The sequence below is a fragment of the Bubalus kerabau genome, chromosome 15 (genome assembly GCF_029407905.1).
Source record: "Bubalus kerabau isolate K-KA32 ecotype Philippines breed swamp buffalo chromosome 15, PCC_UOA_SB_1v2, whole genome shotgun sequence".
In the NCBI taxonomy this organism is placed as follows: Eukaryota; Metazoa; Chordata; class Mammalia; order Artiodactyla; family Bovidae; genus Bubalus; species Bubalus kerabau.
The window spans coordinates 6,800,322-6,825,569 of record NC_073638.1 but is presented as its reverse complement, the minus strand read 5'-3'; the positions used below and the strand labels follow the sequence as shown (position 1 = coordinate 6,825,569).

Here is a 25,248-nt window from a genome sequence, read left to right as displayed (position 1 = left end):
GGAGACACAAAGGTAGCTCAGAACCAAAGTGGCATCTTTTGGGCAAGGACAGCCATTATGGGCACTTGCACAGGCAGCACATCAGAAGCAGCCTAAACGCTATGTGGCCAAACTGTTGCAACCTGCACCTGGTCACACACTAGGAGCTCATACTGGCCGCTCTTGCTCCAGCACCGCTCACCTCAGGCCAGAGTGCTGATGTTGGGAGAGAGAAAAGCTCACACCTGAACTAGCTCAGACCTGCTCCTCGGGGCTTCTATTCCAGGAACTTGGGACCCAACCCTGGACCTGATAGGGTGGTGATAGTCCCTGACAACAGAGGAAGCCCTAGCTCTGGCCCTAGCCTCTCCTCCCCAGCCCCAATCCTTCCAAAGTGATATGGAAGCATGCCCTGTGTAATGTGGAAGCACAGCGTGAGAAAAGATGTGACCTGTGTTCATGTCAAATCTAGCTCTCCCACCAAAACCATTGGACACACAGGCGGTATAGGGTTGCTCCCACAAAAGAACACCCCTTCAAGACAGCAATTGGTAACTGTTTCGCCTAATTTCATAGAGATGGAGACTGTTAAGCAAATTGAGAAAACAGAGGAATTGATCTTAATGGAAAGAGCAAGAGAAAAAAAAAATGAAACAGAAATAGTTTACCAGAGGATTCAAAGCAATAGTGATAAGATACTAACTGAATTAAGGAAAATATGTATAATGGAATATTCAGTTCAGTTCAGTCGCTCAGTCCTGTCCGAATTCTTTGTGACCCCATGGATTGCAGCACGCCAGGCCTCCCTATGCATCACCAAATCCCAGAGCTTACTCAAACTCTGTCCATTGAGTCGGTGATGCCATCCAACCATCTCATCCTCTGTCATCCCCTTCTCCCGCCTTCAGTCTTTCCCAGGATCAGGGTCTTTTCAAATTAGTAATTTCTTCGCATCAGGTAGCCAAAGTATTGGAGTTTCAGCTTCAACATCAGTCCTTCCAATGAACTCCCAGAACACCCAGGATCTCCTTTAGGATGGACTGGTTGGATCTCCTTGCAGTCCAAGGGACTCTCAAGAGTCTTCCCCAACACCACAGTTCAAAAGCATCAGTTCTTCAGCACTCAGCCTTCTTTGTGGTCCACTCTCACATCCATACCTGAATACTGGAAAAACTATAGTTTGACTAGATGGACCTTTTGTTGGCAAAGTAATGTCTCTGGTTTTTAATATGCTATCTAGGTTGGTCATAACTTTTCTTCCAAGGACCAAGCATCTTTTAATTTCACAGCTGCAGTCACCATCTGCAGTGATTTTGGAGTCAAAAATAAAGTCTCACTGTTTCCATTGTTTCCCCATCTATTTGCCATGAAGTGATGGGATGAGATGCCATGATCTTAGTTTCCTTAATGTTGAGTTTTAAGCCAACTTTTTCACTCTCCTCTTTCACTCTCATCAAGAGGCTCTTTAGTTCTTTGCTTTCTGCCATAAGGGTGGTGTCATCTGCATATCTGAGGTCATTGATATTTCTCCCGACAATCTTGATTCCAGCTTGTGTTTCATTCAGCCCAGTGTTTCTCATGATGTACTCTGCATATAAAATAAATAAGCAAGGTGACAATATACAGCCTTGACGTACTCCTTTTCCTATTTGGAACCAGTCAGTTGTTCCATGTCCAGTTCTAACTGTTGCTTCCTGACCTGAATACAGATTTCTCAAGAGGCAGATCAGGTGGTCTGATATTCTGATCTCTTGAAAAATTTTCCACAGTTTGTTGTGATTCATACAGTCAAAGGCTTTGCCATAGTCAATAAATCAAAAGTAGATGTTTTTCTGGAACTCTCTTGCTTTTTCCATGATCCAACAGATGTTGGCAATTTGATCTCTGGTTCCTCTGCCTTTGCTAGATCCAACTTGAACATCTGGAAGTTCATGATTCACATACTGTTAAAGCCTGGCTTGGAGAATTTTGAGCATTACTTTAGTAGCCTGTGAGATGAATGCAATCGTGCAGTAGTTTGAACATTCTTTGGCATTGTCTTTCTTTGGGATTGGAATAAAAACTGACCTTTTCCAGTCCTGTGGCCACTGCTGCGTTTTCCAAATTTGCTGGGATATTGAGTGCAGCACTTTCACAGCGTCATCTTTTAGGATTTGAAATAGCTCAACTGGAATTCCATCACCTCCACTAGCTTTGTTCATAGTGATGCTTCCTAAGGCCCACTTGACTTTGCATTCCAGGATATCTGGTTCTAGATGAGTCATCACACCACCCTGATTATCTGGGTTGTGAAGATCTCATTTGAACAGTTCTTCTGTGTATTTTTGCCACCTCTTCTTAGTATCTTCTGCTTCTGTAAGGTCCATACCATTTCTGTCCTTTATCGAGCCCATCTTTGCATGAAATGTTCCCTTGGTATCTCTAATTTTCTTGAAGAGATCTCTAGTCTTTCCCATTCTATTGTTTTCTTCTATTTCTTTGCACTGATCACTGAGGAAGGGTTTCTTATCTCTCCTTGCTATTCTTTGGAACTCTGCATTCAAATGCAGTATTCAAATGGATATATTTTCCCTTTTCTCCTTTGCCTTTCACGTTTCTTCTTTTCTTAGCTATTTGTAAGGCCTCCTCAGACAACCATTTTGCCTTTTTGCATTTCTTTTTCTTGGGGATGGTCTTGATCCCCTGCCTCCTCTACAATGTCATGAACCTCTGTCCATAGTTCTTCAGAAACTCCGTTTATCAGACCTAATCTCTTGAATCTATTTGTCACTTCCACTGTATAATTGTGTTTGCTATGACCAGTGTGTTCTCTTGGCAAAACTGTGTTAGCCTTTGCCGTGTTTCATTGTGTACTCCAAGGCCAGATTTGCCTGTTACTCCGGGTATTTCTTGACTTCCTACTTTTGCATTCCAGTCCCCTATAATAAAAAGGGCATCTTTTTGGGGTGTTAGTTCTAGAAGGTCTTGTAGATCTTCATAGACCCATTCAACTTCAGCTTCTTCACCATTACTGTTTGGGGCATAGACTTGGATTACTGTAATATTGAAAGGCTTGCCTTGGAAATGAACAGAGATCGTTCTGTCATTTTTGAGATTGCATTCAAGTACTGCATTTTGGACTCTTTTGTTGCCTATGATGGCTACTCTGTTTCTTCTAAGGCATTCTTGCCCACAGTAGTAGATATAATGGTCATCTGAGTTAAATTCACCCATTCCAGTCCATTTTAGTTTGCTGATTCCTAAAATGTCAGTGTTCACTGTTCCAATTTGCCTTGTTTCATGGACCTAACATTCCAGGTTCCTATGCAATATTGCTCTTTACGGCATCGGACTTTTACTTCCATCACCAGTCACATCCACAACTGTGTGTTGTTTTTGCTTTGGCTCCATCTCTTCATTCTTTCTGTAATTATTTCCCCACTGATCTCCAGTAGCATGTTCGGCACCCTCCAGCCTGGGAAGTTCATCTTTCAGTGTCCTATCTTTTTGCCTTTTCATATCGTTCATGGGATATTGAACAGTAATGGAGTATTACTTGGCCATAAAAAGAATGAAATTCCACTATTTACAGCAATGTGGATCGACTTAGTGTTATGCCTATTAAAATGTCATAGACAAACTTACATTTAAAAATAAATATGTTATCACTTATATGAAAATCTTTAAAAAATAAATGAATGTATGTTTTAAAAAAACAAACAAGAGACTTCCCTGGTGGTGCAGCATTTAGCAATCTGCCTGTCAGTGCAGAGGACATGGGTTCAGTCTCTAGTCCGGGAAAATTCCACGTGCCACATAGCAACTAGGCCCACATGCCACAACTACTGAGCCCACACTCTGGAGCCTGTGCTCTGCAACAGGAGAAGCCACTGCCGTAAGCCTGCACACTGCAGCCAAGAGTAGCTTCCGCTCACCACTGCTAGAGAAAGCCTGCACAAAGCAACGAAGACCCAGCAGCAGCCCAAATAAATAAATAAAATAAAATAAAATAAAAAACAACTTAGAGATATAGAGAACAAACTAGTGATTACCGGTGGAGAGAGTGAAAAAAGAGGGACAAATAGGGATATGGGTTAAAAGACACAAGCTACTATTAATATGAATAAAGTAGTTAAGCAACAGGGATATATTATACCTTACAGAGAAACATAACCATTATTTTTAACAACTTTAAATATAATCTATAAAAATATAAAATGTCTGATTGCATACCTGAAACTAAGATAGTATTATAAATTAACTATACTTCAACTTTTAAAAATAGAATATATATTTATGTATGTTTATATCTGCATAAACAGTGAAAGAATACACAAATACCAGTTAGAGCAAAACTTCCAAATTTGTATTATATTTTTTAATTTCTAAATATTAATATGTTACCTGTAAAAAATATTAAATTAAAATTTTAAGAAAGTTTACTGTCATGAATGAAGAACAACAAAGCTGTGATAAACAACTGTTTACTTAATTGTCTATTCATTTAGTTTATTCTCAAATATTAGAGTTACACCAAAGGTTCACCCAAAATGCATGATAGCTAATCCTTCCCCTTGCTATGAAAAAGGGATGGATTGTGGGTTTTAATGAGGTCAGAAAATTGTCGGACTCAGAGAATTGTTGGAGTTAGACTATCAGGGCAAAAGAGCTAGAAAGAGGAGCCTAGTAGTTTAAATGGAATAATAAAGCCCTGGTGGTAAGCTGGTAAGTCGCTTCAGTCGTGTCCAATTCTGTACGACCCCATAGACAGCAGCCCACTAGGCTCCTCTGTCCCTGGGATTCTCCAGGCAAGAATACTTGAGTGGGTTGCCATTTCCTTCTCCAAATAAAGCCCTAATACACAATAAATATTCAAAAAATGTAGACTTGAATATTGCTCAGTGAGTAGGAGGTACTGACTAGGACATCATTAGATAATAGCAACAATAAACAGCACTGAGTGTAAATGACCCAAGTTAGTTTTAAAAGTAGTTTTTAAATTCTCTTTGATAGTAAGTGGTGAGTGTTAATTAAAGCAAATCTCAAGCTATCATCTAGCTCAACTAAACATTTTTTTAACAAATCATGCACAAAATAATCAGTGTAATTGTTCACTAAGTTCAATAAAGTCCCAGCTCTATGTTATCTTAGGTGCTCTGACTACACTTTATGTGAAAGATCCATTTAGACTTACACAGTCACATTCTAGAGACAAAATTATGTGTCTTCTGGTACTGCACAATCAAGAATGTTCCTATTTAACAGCTGGAGCCAAGACTAATTAGAGGTCAAACCTCAATGCCATCTGTAAAGGTAAAGGGTATAGACTCCCTAGATTCTTATTCTCTGTTCATGCAAGGGTAGGGAATGATTAAAATACTTTAGGGAAGTCCATCTGTCTTGAATATCTTTAATTGCAACAAAGAAAGTTCATTTTTAATATTCATGAGGCTATGCAGGTAGCCATTAATTTTACCAATAAACAATCATTTGTGATATTGCTTATGCTCATTAGAAAAACAATCAAAATCTAAAGCTTGATAGTTTCTACCTCAAGAGGATTGGTCCTTCATGGTTAGAATATCCAGCAAACCATCTCATAACTGGCATTTTTCACTAGTATTTTATGCAATCACCACTTGACTCTAGAGTTCAAGTTTGAACTAACCTATTCATAATAATATACTGATTTTGCTTAAAAATTTTAAGGTGAATAACAAACATCAGAATCATGATGATATGGGTTTTTTTTAAGGAGAAAGGAGAAAAAAATAATTTGGTAGCATCATCGAAGAGCTAGAAAGTCAGCTATCCTATCTCCAGGCCTTCAGTTTTGTAGTTACTTGTATCTCCACCTAAGAGGGCTGTGGGAAAGCAATATCCTTTAAATAGAAGGTATGTTTCAACTTGAACAAGAAGGTGTGTACCAAAGTGCACAGTGGAAATTCTTGGAAAAGTGGATACTTATGGGAGTGAGGGTTGGATTAGAGGTTGTACAGAATGATATGTGGATGACTGTCCATATAATGTATGACCCTGAATAAGTTACTTAGCTATGTTTCAGTCTCCTCAGTTGCAAATGGAGATTGGGGCTTCTCTGGTGGCTCAAACAATAAAGAATCTGCCCGAAGTGCAGGAGACCCAGGTTCGATCTCTGAGTTGGGCAGATCTCCTAGAGAAGAGTGTGTCAACCCACTGTAGTATTCTTGCCTGGAGAATCCCATGGACAGAGGAGCATGGCATGCTTCAGTCCGTGGCATTCCGAAGAGCTGAACACAACTTAGTGATTAACGCTCTTTTTCTTTCAAAGGCCTTAGTGAGAATAAAGTAGTTAATAACTTATACAGTGCTCAGAAATAATGTCTTTAACAATAAATGCTCAATAAATGTTAACTGCTATTTTTATATCTTCCCCTTTTCTTAGTAAGGATATTTGTAAATTTTGTCAGAAATTTATGGAATTATGAGGCTAGATATAATGGGGTTAGCATGCCAGATCAAAGAGCCTGGACATTTCTCAGATTTCATTTTTCCAAATAAGTATTCTTAAAATTGGTGATGAGAATTTTGAGATAACTATTTCTTATTGGGAAGTAGATGTTTAAATTTAAAATATACTGTTCAAAATAAATTTGTCACAAAAGTTTTAAGATAGCATTTTATCATTGACCAATTAAATTATGTATAAAGAGATTGTTGAAGTGATTCTGTACTATATGATCTCTATTATTTCCTTAGTTCTTCAAAGACCAGTTCTTCCATTAGAAGATGCCCTCAAACAAATTCAGGAATCCAACTTAAAATCAGAAGTAAACATTCCCTCTTCCCACAGACCAATAATAAACTGGAGGTAAGTAACTTATGATTATCATTTATAGTTACTAATATACAGTAATTAAATAGCTCTCTAGTTGCTGAGTTTACAAGCCTTTTCATCAGTTACTCCTCACCTCTATTTTATAGTATACTATTTTATTTTCACACATTGAATTGGAGTGTAATATAAATTTCTTCAAGAGTAAGTAAAATTTTAGTTTCTTGTCTTTAGTTTTAGTGTTGCCTATGTTGAGTAATTTTCTATGGGAGCTATAATAAAAACCATTTAAAAGTAGTGATACTGGTTTTACTGAGAGGAAAAAAAAGTTGAATAACAGTGATATAAATTTAGATAAAAAGAATAACTTTATGGTAGAAATGGGGTTTTCCTCACTGAAAATCTTTCCTGGATGGATATCTTTTAAAAATCGACTACAATGCCCCCTGGTTCCTCTCTAGGTTAGTTTAAATGAATCATCTTGATTCAATAGGATGGACCAACCATCTAGAGAGTACCCTCTGACATCCTGTATTTTCCATTTATTTACTATAGATTCTTGAACCTACTATGTACACAGCAGTAGATCAGCCATTGTGAAGGGGATATGGAGAAATATGATATTCAAAAATATAATCCCAAGAGTATAATCTAGGAGAAAGTGAAATAATGCTTTAAAAATTATAGAACAGTACCAAATGGGTAATAATAATAATATTTAATGTTTACTTATATAAAGATATATATACATAATTCATATGTAAAGTATGTTAATATTTTAACTGTTAATAATGTATATATTAAAGTATTTCCATTTTTAGAATACCTGTGGCAAACTGTTCCCTTAATCAGATATAAGAACAATTAAATTCATTCTCTCAAGTCTTTATTATAGTTCAAGAAAGACCTCATGGAATAGAAGAATCTTCAGCAAAGCTTTGAAGAAAATAGGAGTTAATCATGAAACAAGTGGGTAGATGGTATTCCAGACAGAGGGATGAGAGTGTGGAAAGGCCAAGAGTAGTAGAAGGAATGATATGTTCCAGGAATAAGAGTATGGCTGAATAACAGAATGCAAAATAGCAATAGCTTCACTAGATACAAGATTGGAAAAGTAAATACACCTGTATGCTAAGGAATATAAGCTTTATCCTGAGAGTTTTAAGAGGAGTTGGTTAAGGATGGGTAATAAGATCAACTTTTCCTGTTTAGACTTCCCTGGTGGCTCAGACGGTAAAGCGTCTGCCTACAATACAGGAGACCCAGTTCAATCCCTGGGTCAGGAAGATCCACTGGAGAAGGCAATGGCAACGCACTCCAGTACTCTTGCCTGGAAAATCCCATGGACGGAGGAGCCTGGTAGGCTACAGTCCATGGGGTCGCAAAGAGTCGGACATGACTGAGCGACTTCCCTTTCCCTTTTCTTTCCTGTTTAACATATCATTCTAATCTGTTGTGAACAAGTGTGGATAACTGATTGAAAGAGGACAAAACAGACTATTTCAGTATCTGTAACTGAAAATTCATAGGTCTGGAGCTCAAGAGAAAGATTTAGACTTAAGATATTAGAAGCCAAAACAATGGATGAAGTCAGCAGTGGAGAGTATGTACTATGACAGCAGAACTAGGATAGAGCACTACAGAAGAGCAATATATAAGGAAGTGAAAAAAGAGAAGCCTGCAGATAGGAACAGAATAGTTGGTAGAGACTATATATAGGGAGAAGATGGAACTAAGCAAGTATAGACTTTCATGGGGAATAAAAGCTTATGGAAATCAAATGGCTTCTAGGTAATCATTAATATAAAAAGTTTTACCAGTTGGGATACTGGCAGAAAACATGTAGCATTTAAAAGGGGTAACTGAAAAGAGGTTATTAAAGAGACTAGGATGCCAACAAAGGATGATGAAGCAACCCCAAAACTGACAGCAAACTCAGTATTATCATAACAAACTTTAAACTGAAAAGAGCTGTAGCTGTACGAGAGGGCTACTAGGCAGAGGAGCATTGCCACTGCTAAACCAAGCCAAGCGGAGAGGAAGCCAGAGGAGCGGTTATCAAAAACCGCTTTGTTCTGTCACATTCCCATCTCTTGCTAGTACCTTTCATTGGTCAAAACAGCCATAAATCAAAAGGCAGGTATCATTCAGTCTCTGCCTAGCAGAGATAAGTGTGGCAAATGAATATGGAGTGATAAAGAGAAAATATCCAGCTTAGAGGGAATATGTCCCATATATTTCAAAATAGAAAAGTCACTCTGGCAGTTTTTGTCAAATTTCAGTGGAGGGATGGAGACAGAAAAAAGATTGCAATGAGTTAAAAGGAAACTGCAGAGTGAGAAAGAAAAAATACCAACTGTAGCTTGGCTGTGAAAGGAAAAGAGTGGTAGAACAGTAGCCAAAGGGGATGTAGAGCCAAAATATGGCTTTTTCCCTTATGATGGAAGAAATATTATCCTGTTAAATATGGATGTTAAACTAATGAGTAACAGAAATGCAGTCTAGAAAGGTAGAGAATAAAAATGTGAAGTCTTAAGTACCTATTATATGCTGTACATTGATTAGCTAGAGTTATAATATGAATGAAGTATGGTCCGCTGCCCAATAAGTGTTTGCAGTTACATTATAATACTGTGTAATGGTAATTACACTGTAAGACTCGAACAAGACTGTGTAATGTGGGCAGTTACAGAAATACTAGCAAAGTGATAAAGGGCTTTCCTGGTGGCTCAGTCAGTAAAGACTCCACCTTCAATGCAGGACCCGAGTTTGATTTTTGGGTCAAAAGATCCCCAGGAGAAGGGAATGGCAACCTGCTCTAGTATTCTTTCCTGGAGGATCCCATGGACAGAGGAGCCTGGCAGGGTACAGTCCATGGGATCACAAAGAGTTGGACACAACTGAGTGACTAAGCATACACACACAAGTGATAAAGTACAAAATTTAAAGTTGGAGAGGAGACTTAAAGGATGAGTACATATTGTCTACTAAATAAGCACAGGTTGATTTCTGGCATGTTCAGGTCTACAGTGTTGTAAAAGGCAAAGACACCTGAGGACATAGAATTTGTTCAGAGTAACAAGACTGTAGTATATGTTGCTGGTAGGATGAGAGATTATCTAGAAATGTAGATTGAGGTCAGATGTGAATGCTTTATTTCTAGCTAGGAAGTTTTTATTTCACCCTATAACTAGTAGAGAGCCAATGGAGGTTTTTAAACAGAGTGACATAGTCCTCTTTATATTGGAAGATAATTGGTATGAATGTTGGAGAATGAAAAGAATGGAAAGAAACTGGAAACAAGAAGACTAGAAAAACTTAATGGGCTAATCCAAGTGACAGATCATTACTACCTAAACTAAAATAGTACTGTTTTGTATAGTGAGAAAAGGAGGGCCCTCCCTGGTCATCCATTGGTTAAGACTTTGCCTTCCAGAGGGTGCAGGTTTGATCCCTGGTTGGGGAGCTAAGATTCCACATGCCTCATGGCCAAAAAAAGCAAAACAGAGGCAATATTGTAACAAATTCAATAAACACTTCTAAAAAAAGGAAAAGACAGATCTAATAAAGAATAAAATTATTTTGAGAGATTAGAAGGAAAAGATGAGAGAATAAGAAAAAATGAAAATGCCCTTTATGGCAGAGAAGAGACATAAACGTTTAAGAATGTTGATCAATCAGAAGTGTAAGAAGTAGAGTATAAAAAATGGGAGCTGAAGAGGACCTGAGCTTACCTCCCATAATAAACAATGCAAAAATACATCCACATGTGGAACAATTCATGGAAAGCTAACTGGAAACTTGCAGAAGGACCCTTATATAACCAAGGTTGTAAGATACACGTGTAATCAGGCAGGATAGGAAGAAAGCATCAGGTAAGGGGTCTGTGCCTCTGGGAGAGGACTGAAAGGAAAAGGGAGATCATGCAGGCAGACACTCACCCTGAGAAGTGAGTGAGTCCAACCATAGCCTGGGCATCCCCATCCTAGAGTCCTGCACATAGGAGACAAGCCCCTTTGGCTGCTTGGAGAACCACTGAGAAGGCTAGAGAAGCCTAGACTCCACTCGAGGAGAGTGCAAGTGTTAGCTTGCCACCAGACAGGGCAGAGAGAGGTGTACCCTAGTAGCTGCCGCCATGCCACACCCCCTAGTCTGAGCCAAGTGAATGTTACCCTGCTCACTCCAAGCCACAGCTTGGCCCTGGATCTCAGGCATTCAGGACCTGGGAAAGAGTCAATCTAAAGATACAAAGGTGTCCTGGGGGCCAGGGATGTAGTCTAGATAGAGCAGTGTCCATTGCTGGTGCTTACTCAAATAGCACCCAAGAAATAGCCCAGACTTGAATTCCCACAACCACTAGGCCATGTTCAAGCCTAGTGCTGCTGCTGATAAGTCACGTCAGTCGTGTCCAACTCTGTGCGACCCCATAGACAGCAGCCCAACAGGCTCCCCCTCCCTGGGATTCTCCAGGCAAGAATACTGGAGTGGGTTGCCATTTCCTTCTCCAATGCATGAAAGTGAAAAATGAAAGTGAAGTCACTTAGTCGTGTCCGACTCTTAGCGACCCCATGGACTGTAGCCTACCAGGCTCCTCCATCCATGGGATTCTCCAGGCAAGAGTACTGGAGTGGGGTGCCATTGCCTTCTCCATAGAAGGCATTTGAAAGTGAAAGTGAAGTCGTGTCCGACTCTTTGCAACCCCATGAACTGTAGCCTATCAGGCTCCTCAGTCCATGGGATTTTCCAGGCAAGAGTGCTGGAGTGGATTGCCTCGTGCAGGGAGAAGGAAAAATACACACTTAAAGGAAGCAGAACCAGCTTGAACCCAAATTTGAGGGCTTTTGCTCCCACCACTTAGGAGCAGATCTCACCCCTGACAGGACAGTGATGGCCACTGAGCATAAAAGTACTGTCCCACACCCTGCACAGACTCTGACTCCTCCATTACCAGCCATACCCCCTTTCCAATGTGGTAGAGGCCAGCATACCATGAGGAAAGACATGACTTGCATCCACATCTAATCCAGCCCTCCCCCCAAATACATTGGGCACACACAGTCTGCATAGGGACACACCCACATAAGAACACCCCTTCAAGACTGTAATAGGTAACTGTTTCACCTAAAGTCAGAGACACAGAAAGTTAAGTAAAATAAAAGGGTAGAGGAACTTGCAACCTGAGATAGTCTACCCAGTGAGATTATCATTTAGAATAGAAGATGAGATAAAGAACTCCTCAGACAAGCAAAAACTAAAAGAATTCAGCAATAATAAACCTACCCTAAAAGAAATGTTGAAGGGTCTTCTCAAAATGAAAAAGAAGAATCTATAGGAAAGGGAAAACCCCAATAGGAAAGACATGTATAGTGGGGATTGAAGATCACTTAAATAAGCTAGCTGCTGCTGCTGCTAAGTCGCTTCAGTTGTGTCCGACTCTGTGCTACCTCAGAGAAGGCAGCCCACCAGGCTCCCCCATCCCTGGGATTCTCCAGGCAAGAACACTGGAGTGGGTTGCCATTTCCTTCTCCAATGCAGGAAAGTGAAAAGTCAAAGTGAAGTCGCTCAGTTGTGTCCGACTCTTAGTGACCCCATGGACTGTAGCCCACCAGGCTCCTCCATCCATGGGATTTTCCAGGCAAGAGTACTGGAGTGGGGTGCCGTTGCCTTCTCCGAAATAAGCTAGCACATAGATTAAAAGACAAAAGTTGTAAAACAACTGTAACTACAAAAAATAAATAAATAATTACATCAGAAATACAAAATGTGGGGTAGAGTAGTAAAAAATGTAGATCTCTTAGAATGTGTTTGAATTTAAATGACTATGAGTTTAAAGCAAGTAGACATAATTAAGGTTTAACGTATATGAACACCATGGTAACCACAAATAGATACACAACAATCAAAAAGCATGGAACTCAAGCATACTACAAAAGAAAATCATCAAGCCAGGAAAAGAGAGAGACAAAAAGAAAGAAAAATGACAAAACAACTGGAAAACAAGTAATAAATTGGTAATAAGTATATACCTATTAATAAATTACATATCAATGGATTAATGCTTCAATCAAAAGACACAGCTAGCTAATTGGATTTTTAAAAAGACCCTTCTATATGCTGCCTACAAGAGATTCATTTAAGGCAAAAGATACAAACTGAAAGTGAGGAGACAGAAAAGTATATTTTATGCAAATGGAGATGACAAAACAAAGGCTTAATGAAAGACAAAAAGAGTACTATGTAATGATAAAAAGAGATCAGTACAAGAAGAGGATATATACTGTTTAACATATACATACCCAATACAGTAGCACCTAACTGTATAAACACTAACAAACATAAAAGGAGAAATTGACAATAGTGCAATAATTACAGGAGACTTTAACACCCCACAGATATCAATGAACAGATCATCCAGAAAGAAAATCAATAAGGCAATTGTGGTAAAGTAATTCTTTGCCACCCCATGAACTGCAGCATGCCAGGCTTTCCTGTCCTTCACTATCTCCTGGAGTTTGCTCAAATTCATGTCTATTGAGTCAGTGATACTATCTAACCATCTCATCCTTTGCCACCCTCTTCTTCTTTTGCCTTCTTCTTTCCCAGCATCAGGGTCTTTTCCAATGAGTCAGCTCTTTGCATCAGGTGGTCAAAGTATTGTAGCTTCAGCATCAGTCCTTCCAATGAATATTCCAGGTTGATTTCCTTTAGGATTGACTGGTTTGGTCTCTTTGCAGTCCAAGGGGCTTCTCTGATGGCTTAGACTGTACAGAATCCACCTGCAATGCAGGAGATCCGGGTTTGATCCCTGGGTAAGGAAGATCTCCTGGTTAAGGGAATGACTACCTACTCCACTATTCTTGCCTGGTGAATTCCATGGACAGGGGAGCCTGGTGGGTAACAGTCCATCCAGTCTCAAAGAGTCAGACATGACTGAACAACTAACATATATCACATACTAGGTCTCAAAACAAGACTCAACAAATTTAAGAGGATAGAAATTATATCAAGCTTTTTCTTTTCCAACCTCAAGGATATGAAACTAGAAATCAACTACAGAAAGAAAAACAGAAAAGAATAAACATGTGGAGACTACACAACATGCTACTGAAAAAAAAAAGAGGGTAACGAATAAATCAAAGAGTAAATCAGAAAATATCTCAAAACAAATGAAATGGGAAGCAAAATTTTCCAATTTATGTGATACAGAAAAAATCTCAAAACAACCTAACCTATCACCTAAAAGAATTAGAAAAAGAACAAAGTCAAAAGTTAGCAGAAGAAAGGAAATAATGATATCACATACATGTGGAATCTGAAAAATAATAGGAATGAATCTATTGATGTATACAAAACAGAAACCAACTCACAGGCATTGAAAACAAACTTATGGTTATCAAAGGGGAAAGGAAGGATAAATTATGGGATTAACAGATGCAAACCACTTATATATAAAATAAACAAGCAAAAAGGATTTATTGCATAGTATAAGGAACTATAGTTAATATCTATAATAATCTATAATAGAAATCTGAAAAAAATATATATATAACTGAATCACTTTACTGTACACCTAATACCATATTGTAAATCAACTGTGCTTCAATTTTTTAAAAAGTCATTTCCTAGGAGAGAAAAAAACAGTAGAAAAAAATGAACGAAACCAAGAGCTAGTTTTTTGAAAAATAAACAGGCTCACCAAGAAGAAAAGAGAGAGGATCCAAATAAAATAAGAAAATAAAGAGGATAAATAACAACCAATACCACAGAGATACAAAAAAAACCATAAGAGAGTACTATGAACAGTTTATATGCCAACAGATTGGATAGCCTACAAGAAGTGGACAAATATCTTGAAACATACAGCTGCCAAGACAGTCAAGAAGAAATAGACAATTTGAACAGAAGACCATTCACTAGACGTGAAGTTGAATTTTTAAAAAAAGAAAAATGCCCAGCAAACAAAATTCAGAACAGGACAGCTTTGTAGGGCAATTCTACTGAATGTATAAAGAAGAATTAATACCTGTCTTAATCAAACTATTTCATAAACTTGAAGAGTTTATTAGAATACTCCCAAATTCATCCTACAAGACAATCCTTACCCTGATACCAAAATGAGGCAAAGACACTACAAAAAAAGAAGAAATTATAGGCCAATATTTTTGATGAATATAGATGCAGAAATCTTCAACAAAATGTTAGCAAACTAAATCCAACAATACGTAAAAATAATCATACATCATGATCAAGTTGAATTTATTCCAGGGTCACAAGGATGGTTTGAGATACATAAATCAATCGATTTGATAAACCATATTAACAAAAGGAAAGAAAAATTATGTGATTGTCTCAATAGATAAGAGAAAAACAGAAAAAATTCAGTGTCTATTTATGATAAAAAGCCCTCATCAAAGTGTGTATAGAGGGAACATATCTCAGCATAATGAAGGCCATTTTATGACAAATCCAATAGCCCACATCATATTCAATTGTGAAAATTTTTAAAATTTTCCTTTAAAATCAAGGACAAGACAAGAATGTCCACTTTCACTGCTTCTATTTAACATAGTGTTGGAATTCCTAACCACAGAAACAGCAATAAAAGGAATCCAAATTTGAAGATGAAGAGGTAAAACTCGCTCTGCAGATGACATAACACTCTATATAGAGAACTTCTATAGTCTCCACCCAAGAACTATTAATATTAGAAACTAATGAATTTAGCAAGGTTGTGGGATATAAGAATAATATGCAGAAATCTATTGTCTTTTATACACTAATAATGAAATATCAGAAATATAAAGTAAACAATCCTGTTTAAAATCACATCAAAAAATAAAATAACTAGGAGTAAACTTAGCCAAGAGAGTAAAAGGCCTGTACTCTGAAAACTGTAAACCTGATGAAGGAAATTGAAGATGATTCAAAGAAATGTAAAGATATTCCATGCTATTGAATTGGAGGGAGTAATATCATTAAAACGGACATACTACCCAAAGCAATCTACAGATTTAATGCAATCTCTATCAAAATACCTATAACATTTTTTCACAGATCTAAAACAAATAATACTACAATTTATATGGAATCACAAAACATCCAGAAATGACAAACCCTGAGAATAAAGAACAAAGCTGGAGATATAACCCTCTCAGACTTCTGACTATACTACAAAGCTCCAGTAATCAAAACAGTAGTGTTATTGGCACAACAGACACATTGACTAATGAAACCGAATAGAGAACCCAGTAATAAACCCACACACTTAACAGTCAATTAACCTATGACAAAGGTGACAAGAATACACAATAGAGAAAAGACAAGCTGTCCAGAAAACTGGACAGCTACATGTAACAGAATGAAATTAGAGCATTCTCTAACACAGTGTACAAAAGTAAAAACTCAAATGGATTAAAGACATAAATGTAATATGAGAAACTATAAAACTCCTAGAAGAAAACATAAGCATAACACGCTTTGACATAAATCATAGCAATTTTTTTTGAATCTGTCTCTTAAGTCAGTGGAAATAAGAGCAAAAATAAAACAATATGATCTAATTAAATGCAAAAGCTTTTGCACAACAAAGGAAACCATCAACAAAAAGATAACTTTTTAAAAATTGGAGAAAATATTTGTAAATGATATAACTGAAAAGGGGCTAATAGCCAAAATACATAAACAGCTCAGTTTAATACTTAGAAATCGCATCCCAGTTTTCCAGATGATTGGATTAAGATGTGTTATGTAAATGGTGGAATATTATTCAGCCATAAAGAAGAATAAAATTCTACCATTTGCAGCAACATGGATGGACCTAGAGAATACAGTGCTTAGTGAAATAAGTCAAACAAAAGCAGGTATTATATGATATCACTTATATGTGGAATCTAAAAATACATATAAATGTACATGCAAAACAGACATACATATATAGAAACAAACTTGTGGTTGCCAGAGAGAGGGGGAAGGACAAATTAGAGATATGAGATTAACAGATACAAACTACTATATATAAAATAGATAAATGGGACTTCCCTGGTATTCCAGTGGTTAAGACTCCCTTAAACTGCAGGGGGCCCAGGTTCCATCCCTGGTGAGGGAACTAAGAACCTGCATGCTGTGTAAATCAAAAAAATAATAACAAAATAAAATAGATAAGCAACAAGAATATACTGTATAGTATAGAAAATTATGCCCATTATCTTACAGTAACCTATAATTGAGTATAACCTGCAAAAATACTGAATCAGGTGCTGTATACATGAATTTAACGTAATAATGTAAATCATCAAAGAATAAATTAAAGAATAAGAATAATGTGATAAGTTTCATATAGAATAAAGTATCTCTTGATATAAAAATAATTGGAGTATGGAGAGGATAGTGCAGGAAAATCAAGAGATATTCAAGCAATGAGTTTAAAAGGACTTATGTTAAAAGAGTGGTAGTGAAATACAAAAGAAAGACAGAAGAAAAATATTTCGTGGAAAGACTGTATTATAGCTTTGGTGTATGGTGGGATAAAGAAAATGAAAGAAGTAAAAAAATCAAAAGAGGGTGAAATTTTGAATCTTGATCATTGAGGGAATTTCCTGACTTTAAAAATTATAAAGAATGTAATAAAAGTGTATAGGTTTAACAAGATATTATTAAACTTCATTTGAGCTTTCTGAATTTAGAGAGTAAATATCCAAGTAGAAATGTATAAAAACAGTTGAACGTAAGATGAAACAAGAGCTTAAGGCTATAGAAATAAATTTTAAAATCATGATTGTATATGTTATTGCTCAATTTTTATGTGTAGTTATGCCTGCCCCACCAAACTGTAATATGGTAGAGAACAATAGCTTAATTTCACTCATGCAGATATTCCCTATGATGCTTAGTTCAGTGCTGTGCATGTTGGAAGTATTCAACAAATACTTTAAACAGAGAAACATCACTGGCATTATGAAAACTCAGAGGATATAAACATGACCTGAAGCTTAATAAATGAGGAAGATATTTATCAGAGACATTGAGAGGGAACTCCGGAAAGATGGAACAAATAGTATGTGAAAAAGAACAAAGGTATAAAAGGACATGCTGTATTAAGAGAGCTGAAAGAGGTGGTTCATTTTGTTCATTTTAATTTTTATTTTATATCAGAGCATAGTTGATTAACAGTGTTGTGTTAGTTTCAGGTATATTGCAAAGTGATTCAGTTATATATATATACATGTATCTATTTTTCAAATTCTTTCCCCATTTAGGTTATTACAGAATATTGAGCAGTGTTCCCTGTGCTATACAGTAGATTTTTGTTGGTTATCTATTTTAAATATAGCAGTGTGTACATGTCAATCCCAAACTCCCAATCTATCTCTTCCCTTCTGGTAACTATAAGTCTGTGGTAATTTATTTTGACTAATGTGTACATTGAGAAATTGTAGACAGATAGGTTGTTTAGAAAGGAAGCCATGAATTAAGACATGAAGAGCTTTGTTAAGGAATTTGTCCTAAAAGCAGTTACTGAGAGATTTTAAGCAAGCATATAACATTTATATTTTATGAATATTGTCAGGATGAGGAAGAATATAGTAAGACTAAAGGTCGAAAAATCAGACAAAATGGTAGTTTAGTTAATGAAAACAATGACTTATGAAGACCTACTTAGTAGGTAGAATCAACATGATTTGGTAACTTTTTAAGAACCAAAAGGTGAATGGGAGGAATCAAGAATGACTGTGGAGAATGGATTTGGTTAGTTAATGGATAGCGAAACGATTTATCAAAATAAGGGCTGTTCAGGACAAAGTGGTTTAAGGGAGAGAGTAACTGGAAGGATGATGATAAATTGTGAGTTTGAGACACTTATGAGCTATTCTGGAGTCAATTTCTCATCGGTAAGATGTCTGGGCCATGAATGTAGGTATGATAGTTGTCAATGAATGGATAAGTTAAAGCCATAGTTCAGTCCCTGGTGGCTCAGATGGTAAAGAATTTGCCTGCAGTGCAGGATACACAGGTTTGATCCATGGGTTGGGAAGGTCCCCTAGAGAAGGGAATGGCAACCCACTCCAGTGTTCTTGCCTGGAGAATTCCATGGACAGATGAGCCTGGTGGGCTATAGTGCACGGGGTCACAAAGAGTCAGGCACAACTGAGTGACTAACACTTTATTACCCACTAGTGGTGGTCTTGGTTCAGCTGAACACTCAAACTCATGACTGCAGTAGACCAGGTTTGACCTCAATTAGAAGACATAAAACACTGCATGCCAACAGGCAACATTCTTCAGTAGGCGGAATCCTCATGGCATGCTGCGAAATAGTTAAAGGGCTCATCGTTGCTATCCCCCTCTTCACACAATGCACAGACAACCTGGGTTAGAAATCCTCTGTTCTAAACAGGAGCCAATATTTCTTGTAATGACTATATGAATAGCTTCCATGCAAGCGATATGTTCAGTTTTAAGAATTACCACACAAAGCTATAGCTTGCTACCAGTCCTTCCTTTAAGTCCTTCCTATGACTTATTCATAGTCCTGTCAGTACAGACAGTTTATCCATGAAGGGTCATTTTTTATATCTGTGTGCCTGAAACACAGTCCTAGTTCTGCTAATAATCCAGGGGACAGAGATAAAGAGTTAACCCAGAGTTGAATTGGTCCACAGAGGATGGATTAACCCTTCACTTACATACAGATACAGATAAGATCACACAGACAATATGAATAAGATTACACAGAGAATATGGATAGGCAAGCAGAGGATTGCATAACTCTCAAAAAATCTAGCATATCCAAGCAAAGAAAGAGGAGCTCAAGAAAAAGCCTGAGGAGGAACAACCAGAGAAGTTATAAAATATCCAGGAACATATGCTAATATGAAAACCGAGGGAATTAAAGTCAAGAAAGATAGTGGTCAAGAAGTGTCTCTTTTTGCAGTTAGGTCAATTAGTTAATCACTAGCAAAAGCAGTACATTGGAATGGTAGAGACAGAAGCCAGACAGCAGTAGATTAAGAAACAAATGGAAGCTGAGGCAGTGAACACAGTGTAATTTTAGAGTACTCACTGGAAATTTTTGTCTCAAAAAGGAAGATGACAGACAATTAGAGGGGGTTTAGGGTCCAGGGGAATTTAGAGGAATAAAAAATTTCAAGTAATTCAGTATGGAAGTAATGTGCATTTTTATATACAGGTTTTCTGCTCTACTAGATTTATTTTTCTGTGTATTATTATCCTGATAACATCAACTATTTTCAATCAAAAAAACTCTTTTGCACAATGAATAAAAGGATAGACATTTTTGTTCAACAGTATACACTTTCTTAAAGTCTTAGAAGAGATAACACATCAGACAACTTTGATTTCACTGTAGCAAACAAACATGTAGTTATTGTTATACCAAATCTGTGCTAGGACCATTGTACCAATTTTCTTTTACAAGAAATTATTTCCATTCTAAACTAGAATACATAAGTTTTCAGTTATTGTTGTAATATGCTATTATTACTATGACTTCATGATGTCTATATCTCTATATACACATACATAAATTTTATGTATTTGGAATACAACAAATGTATACAATTTATAGAGAGAACACCCTTGTTTACTTACAAAGTTAAGCTGCTCTCCACAGATAACTGACAGTATTAAAATAATGTATGTGCAAATGCTTTATAAACTATAAAAATGCTGTACTACAAATGTGAAAGCTTGGAATATTAAAGATCAGGTGTTAAGTTCATAGAAATATTTATATGTACTATGATTAAAAATGTAATTAGGCTACAAATACTTATATGTGGTTATCACATTAAAAATACATTTTCTGTACAATATAAACCTAAAATGTGTTAAACAATAAAGTAATACCAAGAAACTGGGGCCTTCCAAAGAAGGGGAGATATATCTGTACTCACAAATGATTGTTCTAATGTAGAAAATATTAGTGGTAGATAAAAATAATTTAAGATGCTGTAATGTGATAATCTAAAGGAGAGAAGAATTGTATTAAAAATGGAAGGCATTCAGTGCTTAAGCCTCAAGAAAAATACTTATGTCCATATGAAAATAAAAACTACTTCAAGAAATAATGAGATATAAGCAATGACTAATAAAAATAAAAGCCTTCCATCACAACCAAATCCTTATCACAAAGATAATATACTTGACCCTTTTGGTAGACGCACACATAGAGCAAAAGAAACTACATTTTCCCCATATTTTTATACTTTAAGATAATGTTGTTAGATATCTATTTCCAATATCCATGTATTTGTGGTGAGACAGTTGATCCTGAACCACAGGCTACCTACCCTGAGAAATCTGACCAAAGCTGAGCAGTGATCTGTTTGACCTCTATTTGCCCTTTGTATCATCACTTTCAACCAGATTTTCTAGCCCATATTCATTATCTGTATGACTATCAGACTTCTGAGAGGTGAAAATACTGTTAAAGGGCAAGGAATGAGAAAAGGGGAACCTGAATAAGTAACCTATGTACATTTCTCAACTCATGAGAGGACACTGGTTGATCAGAAGGACGTAATGCATGGGCCCTCAGAACAAAGCATGGTATGAACATAGAGGGAGCCCAATACAGCGAAAAACCATCTTAATAAGGCTGTCTCTCTACTTCATGTTCAAATGCTTTTCCACCTGTGCAGATCCATTCCTGCCTGTCCAGCTACCTCCACACCTGATCCCCACTTACCGAATAAGCTATCTCCCTTCAGAGCCCCATTGCTATCCCACCATTCCCAAATTCTTCCTAGCTATCCAACCATTTCTTCCACCTGCCAGCCTATCCATCCATCTGTCCCCTCTGCTCTTCCAAAGAACTTCTTACCAGCCCCGTTACCATCCTACCCGATCAAGTATCTTCCTCGCCCACCAGCCTCAGTTACTTCCAGCTTTCCTGGCAGTTTCCCTCATCTACCAACCCCAATTCCTTCTGGCCCACCTGACCATTTACCCCACCCACCCCGAGGTTCACCAGTCATTCCTGATTCAGACTCACAGAGCAAGTTGTTTTACAAAACTTTCAGATCCGAACATACTCTTCCGGCACAGCATTCAACCCCAACAACTCTAATGCCTGCCCTTGTCCGTCGTTCCCTTCCAGCTCGACTGACTGTTCCTCCAACCCCTTTGGAAGGTTTTCCTGTTTTGAAGCCTTCCTGTTTAGCCAGTCATCCCCCTCATCAAACAGTCCCCACTCTTTCTGCTGTCACTCCATTGCCTGAACATCCTGCTCAGTTAGATCCTTTTCCATCAGTCCAGCAATTTGTCCCACAAACCATAGCATTGTCAAATCTTCCCCAGGCCTTTGTAGGTCATCCATCTGTGTCAGTTCTGTCCAATCCGCCTCCCTGTAATTCTCCATCCTCCTCTTTGTCTTCACCTTCTAATTCCATATCCTCTTCTTCATCCTCTCTACAGCTTTCTTCCTCTTCATCTGTTCTTTCCTCCTCTCCTTCACCTTCCCCTACTACCTCTCCATTCTTACCTCTTTTGTCTATCCCTCTTTTTTCCTCTCCTTTGTATTCATCTCCCTCTCCATATTTGCCTTCAGCAAATTTAGATTTCCCCTCTCCTATTCCTTCTGTTTCTTCTTCTTTTATGATTTCTTCTTCCTTTCCCCCTGTGCTTCACTCTTCCTGTCTTTCTGCCTCTCCATCTCCTTTTATTCCTATACATTCCTTCAATCCTCCTCACTGGGGGAAGAAAGTAGAGAAGAGAAGAGAAGCAAGAGAAGCAAGAAAGAAATAGAGAAGAAAAAGTTGAGAGACGACAACTTAAAAGGTAAATAAATTTAGTTTATTAGATATTTTTGTAGATTTAGCAATACTTCATTTGGGAAGGGTGACTGAAAGGGAAGGAATAGGTAAGAGAAACATAATCTCAGTGTTCAGGAACTCAGATACCTTTTTGCTCTCCTTGATCTCTCTGTGGTTGCAAAAGAATAGTCAGGAATCTAGTAATCATTGACTTTGACTATTCCAGTCTGTCCAAATAAAGATATATATGGGTATTGGAGATAGATATATGTCACATGTGGCCACAAGTCACTTTTCAAAGTATTTTAATCCTCATTGAATTGAGGATAATTCAAGTGAATTGGGGATAAATACCCTTGGGATTCATACTGCCAGACCTAATGCAATAGCAGTCAGCTTTTGATATACTTTCATCTCTCACCCACCCCAAAAAAATTTTCCTTTTTTTTTTTTTTATTTTCACTTTGTTCATATACTGAAGTGTAACATGCTGTAAGTTTCCAGAAGATGCAAAATTCTGAAGCAGGATGATATCATCCACTGATAATTTGGAGGTGGCACTTTAACACACTAAAAATAGACTCTGCATTAAAGGTGCCCCCTCTGTGCCATGAAAACCATGCTTATATTTGTGGTACAACTGAGAAAAATATGTTAATATCTTCCAAACCTAGTAAAGTTAGATGGAATCCAAGCTTCCAAACGTAATAAAGTTAGATGGAAATTCTAGTCTACCCTGACAAGAAATTTTCATATTTTCTAACTGCTTGAATCTTCAACCAACTCTTTTAGGGTTATAGGGATAGCACCATCTATGGTATCAACTCAGAACTAAGGGTAGTGCAGCATATTATTATCCAGATAGGGATGCTCTTAAAGAACTGAGGACTGACTCTGTACATCTATAGTAATTACTTCAATATCTATCCCAAACAGTAGAGGAATAGGATTTAATAAACAAAGCCATGAAAAATTGGGCATTCCTACATGAAGATGGACTGCTTTATTGACACTATAATCCTACATCCATTTTTATTCTACTATTGATTCCTTTAAATTCCCATTCTAATATATCTATATATTTCTCCAATATCCTTATATATGATTATCTGGACACACACAAACACATATTACATGATATGTCATTTGTATGTTAACTTTAAGTATACTAAACATTTTTTATGTGTGGTTCACAGAGCTATAGATAATGACTTGCCTTCATCATTGTCAAAAAATGATCATAAGCATCAAAAATATCTCATATCCAAAATCAATTGTGGTCAAGAAATGGAAAACAGCAAGGCAAACTTGACTACTAACAAAGATGCATTCCAGCTTAAACTGGAGGAAACGCAGAAACTCCTAGAAGATCAGCATCTAAGCAGTTTGCAAGTATGAAACTCTAAATACATTATTAATATTTTAATATCTAGCAATAATTCTGTCCCATTTTTGCATTGTTATCCACTAAAGAAATATATAACGCTAGCCAAGGGTATGTTTGGATGAATCAGCACAGATTCATCACAGATACTAATGAGAGAAGGTTTTAGCATTTTTAGCTTTTTGCTCCAATTTTCTCTCTGCTGCTATTCTTCTTTTTCCACATCTCATACATAGAAAAATATGCTTTATGAATGTTATTTTTTGAAAAATATTAAAGTTATTTGAAAGTATAATGTATCTTAAGTATCATTATAGATTGGATTATAAAATACAAATTGAAAATTATAATACATGTGGCTATTAAGTTCTTGATAAATAAATGGCATAATTAGCTAGAAATGGTGTTTCTCTTCTCTCTAGTATGGTGTTTACTTTGGTTTTTCCTACAAATGAGTATGGATTTCATACTAAACTTCCTGAAATGTTCATGCACTTTATTTTTTATGAGTAATTGCCCACATTTATAAGATTCTTAGTATGCTGATATCAAGATTAAATTTGTAACCTTGGCCTAGTTTATCCAGTAACTGAGCAATTGTGGCAAGGCTAGAAAAGCAAAACAAGAGACTTCATCTGGCTATGAAGAAGTGCCATCCTGCCACACACAACTGTAATTCTGAATAAAATATATGAAACAGTTATTTTTAAACTGTGCAGAACAGGTAGTATAAGAGATGGTCTTGAATAAAGAGAAACAAATGAGGTAAGCCCTATAATCACATAGGCTTTTTACCTGGACATATCCTCCTGACAGGCCTCAGAAAAAATCCATAGGTATTTTAACTACCTGTCAAAAAAAGAAACACTCTTTTAAAGAAGACTGAAATTTAGACATACAGCATAATGTTCATAATGTCCAACACTCATAACTCACTAGGTATGAAAAAGCAGAAAGCTATAGGACCCATAATCAGGAGAAAAAATAGTCAATATAATCATAAATGACAGAGATAATTATCAGGCAAGAGTTTAAAGTAACTTTTACAAGTGTGTTCAGAGAATTAAAGAAAAGTGAACATAATGAGAATGAAATTTTTGGAGGAACCAAATAGAATTTCTAGATCTGAAAAACATTACCTGAAATTAAAATTATACTAGTTGGACTTATCAATGAAGGCACTATAGACAAAAGGATCAGTGGACAGAAATCATCCAGTCTGAAGCATTGGGAGAAAAAAGTTGGAAAAAATATATTTAACAAAAGTTAGTGACATGAGGGACAATATCTAAATCTAACATACATTTAATTAATCTCAC

General features: G+C 36.9%; 1 protein-coding gene across 1 annotated transcript in view; it reads left to right on the top strand.

Moving 5' to 3' along the window:
* Nucleotides 1-25,248, top strand: part of CEP126 (centrosomal protein 126) — a 103,758-nt gene that overhangs the window by 43,286 nt on the left and 35,224 nt on the right. The window contains 2 exon segments of the mRNA XM_055548165.1: nucleotides 6,697-6,808; nucleotides 23,742-23,937. Of these exon segments, the coding sequence (XP_055404140.1) occupies nucleotides 6,697-6,808; nucleotides 23,742-23,937 (308 nt within the window).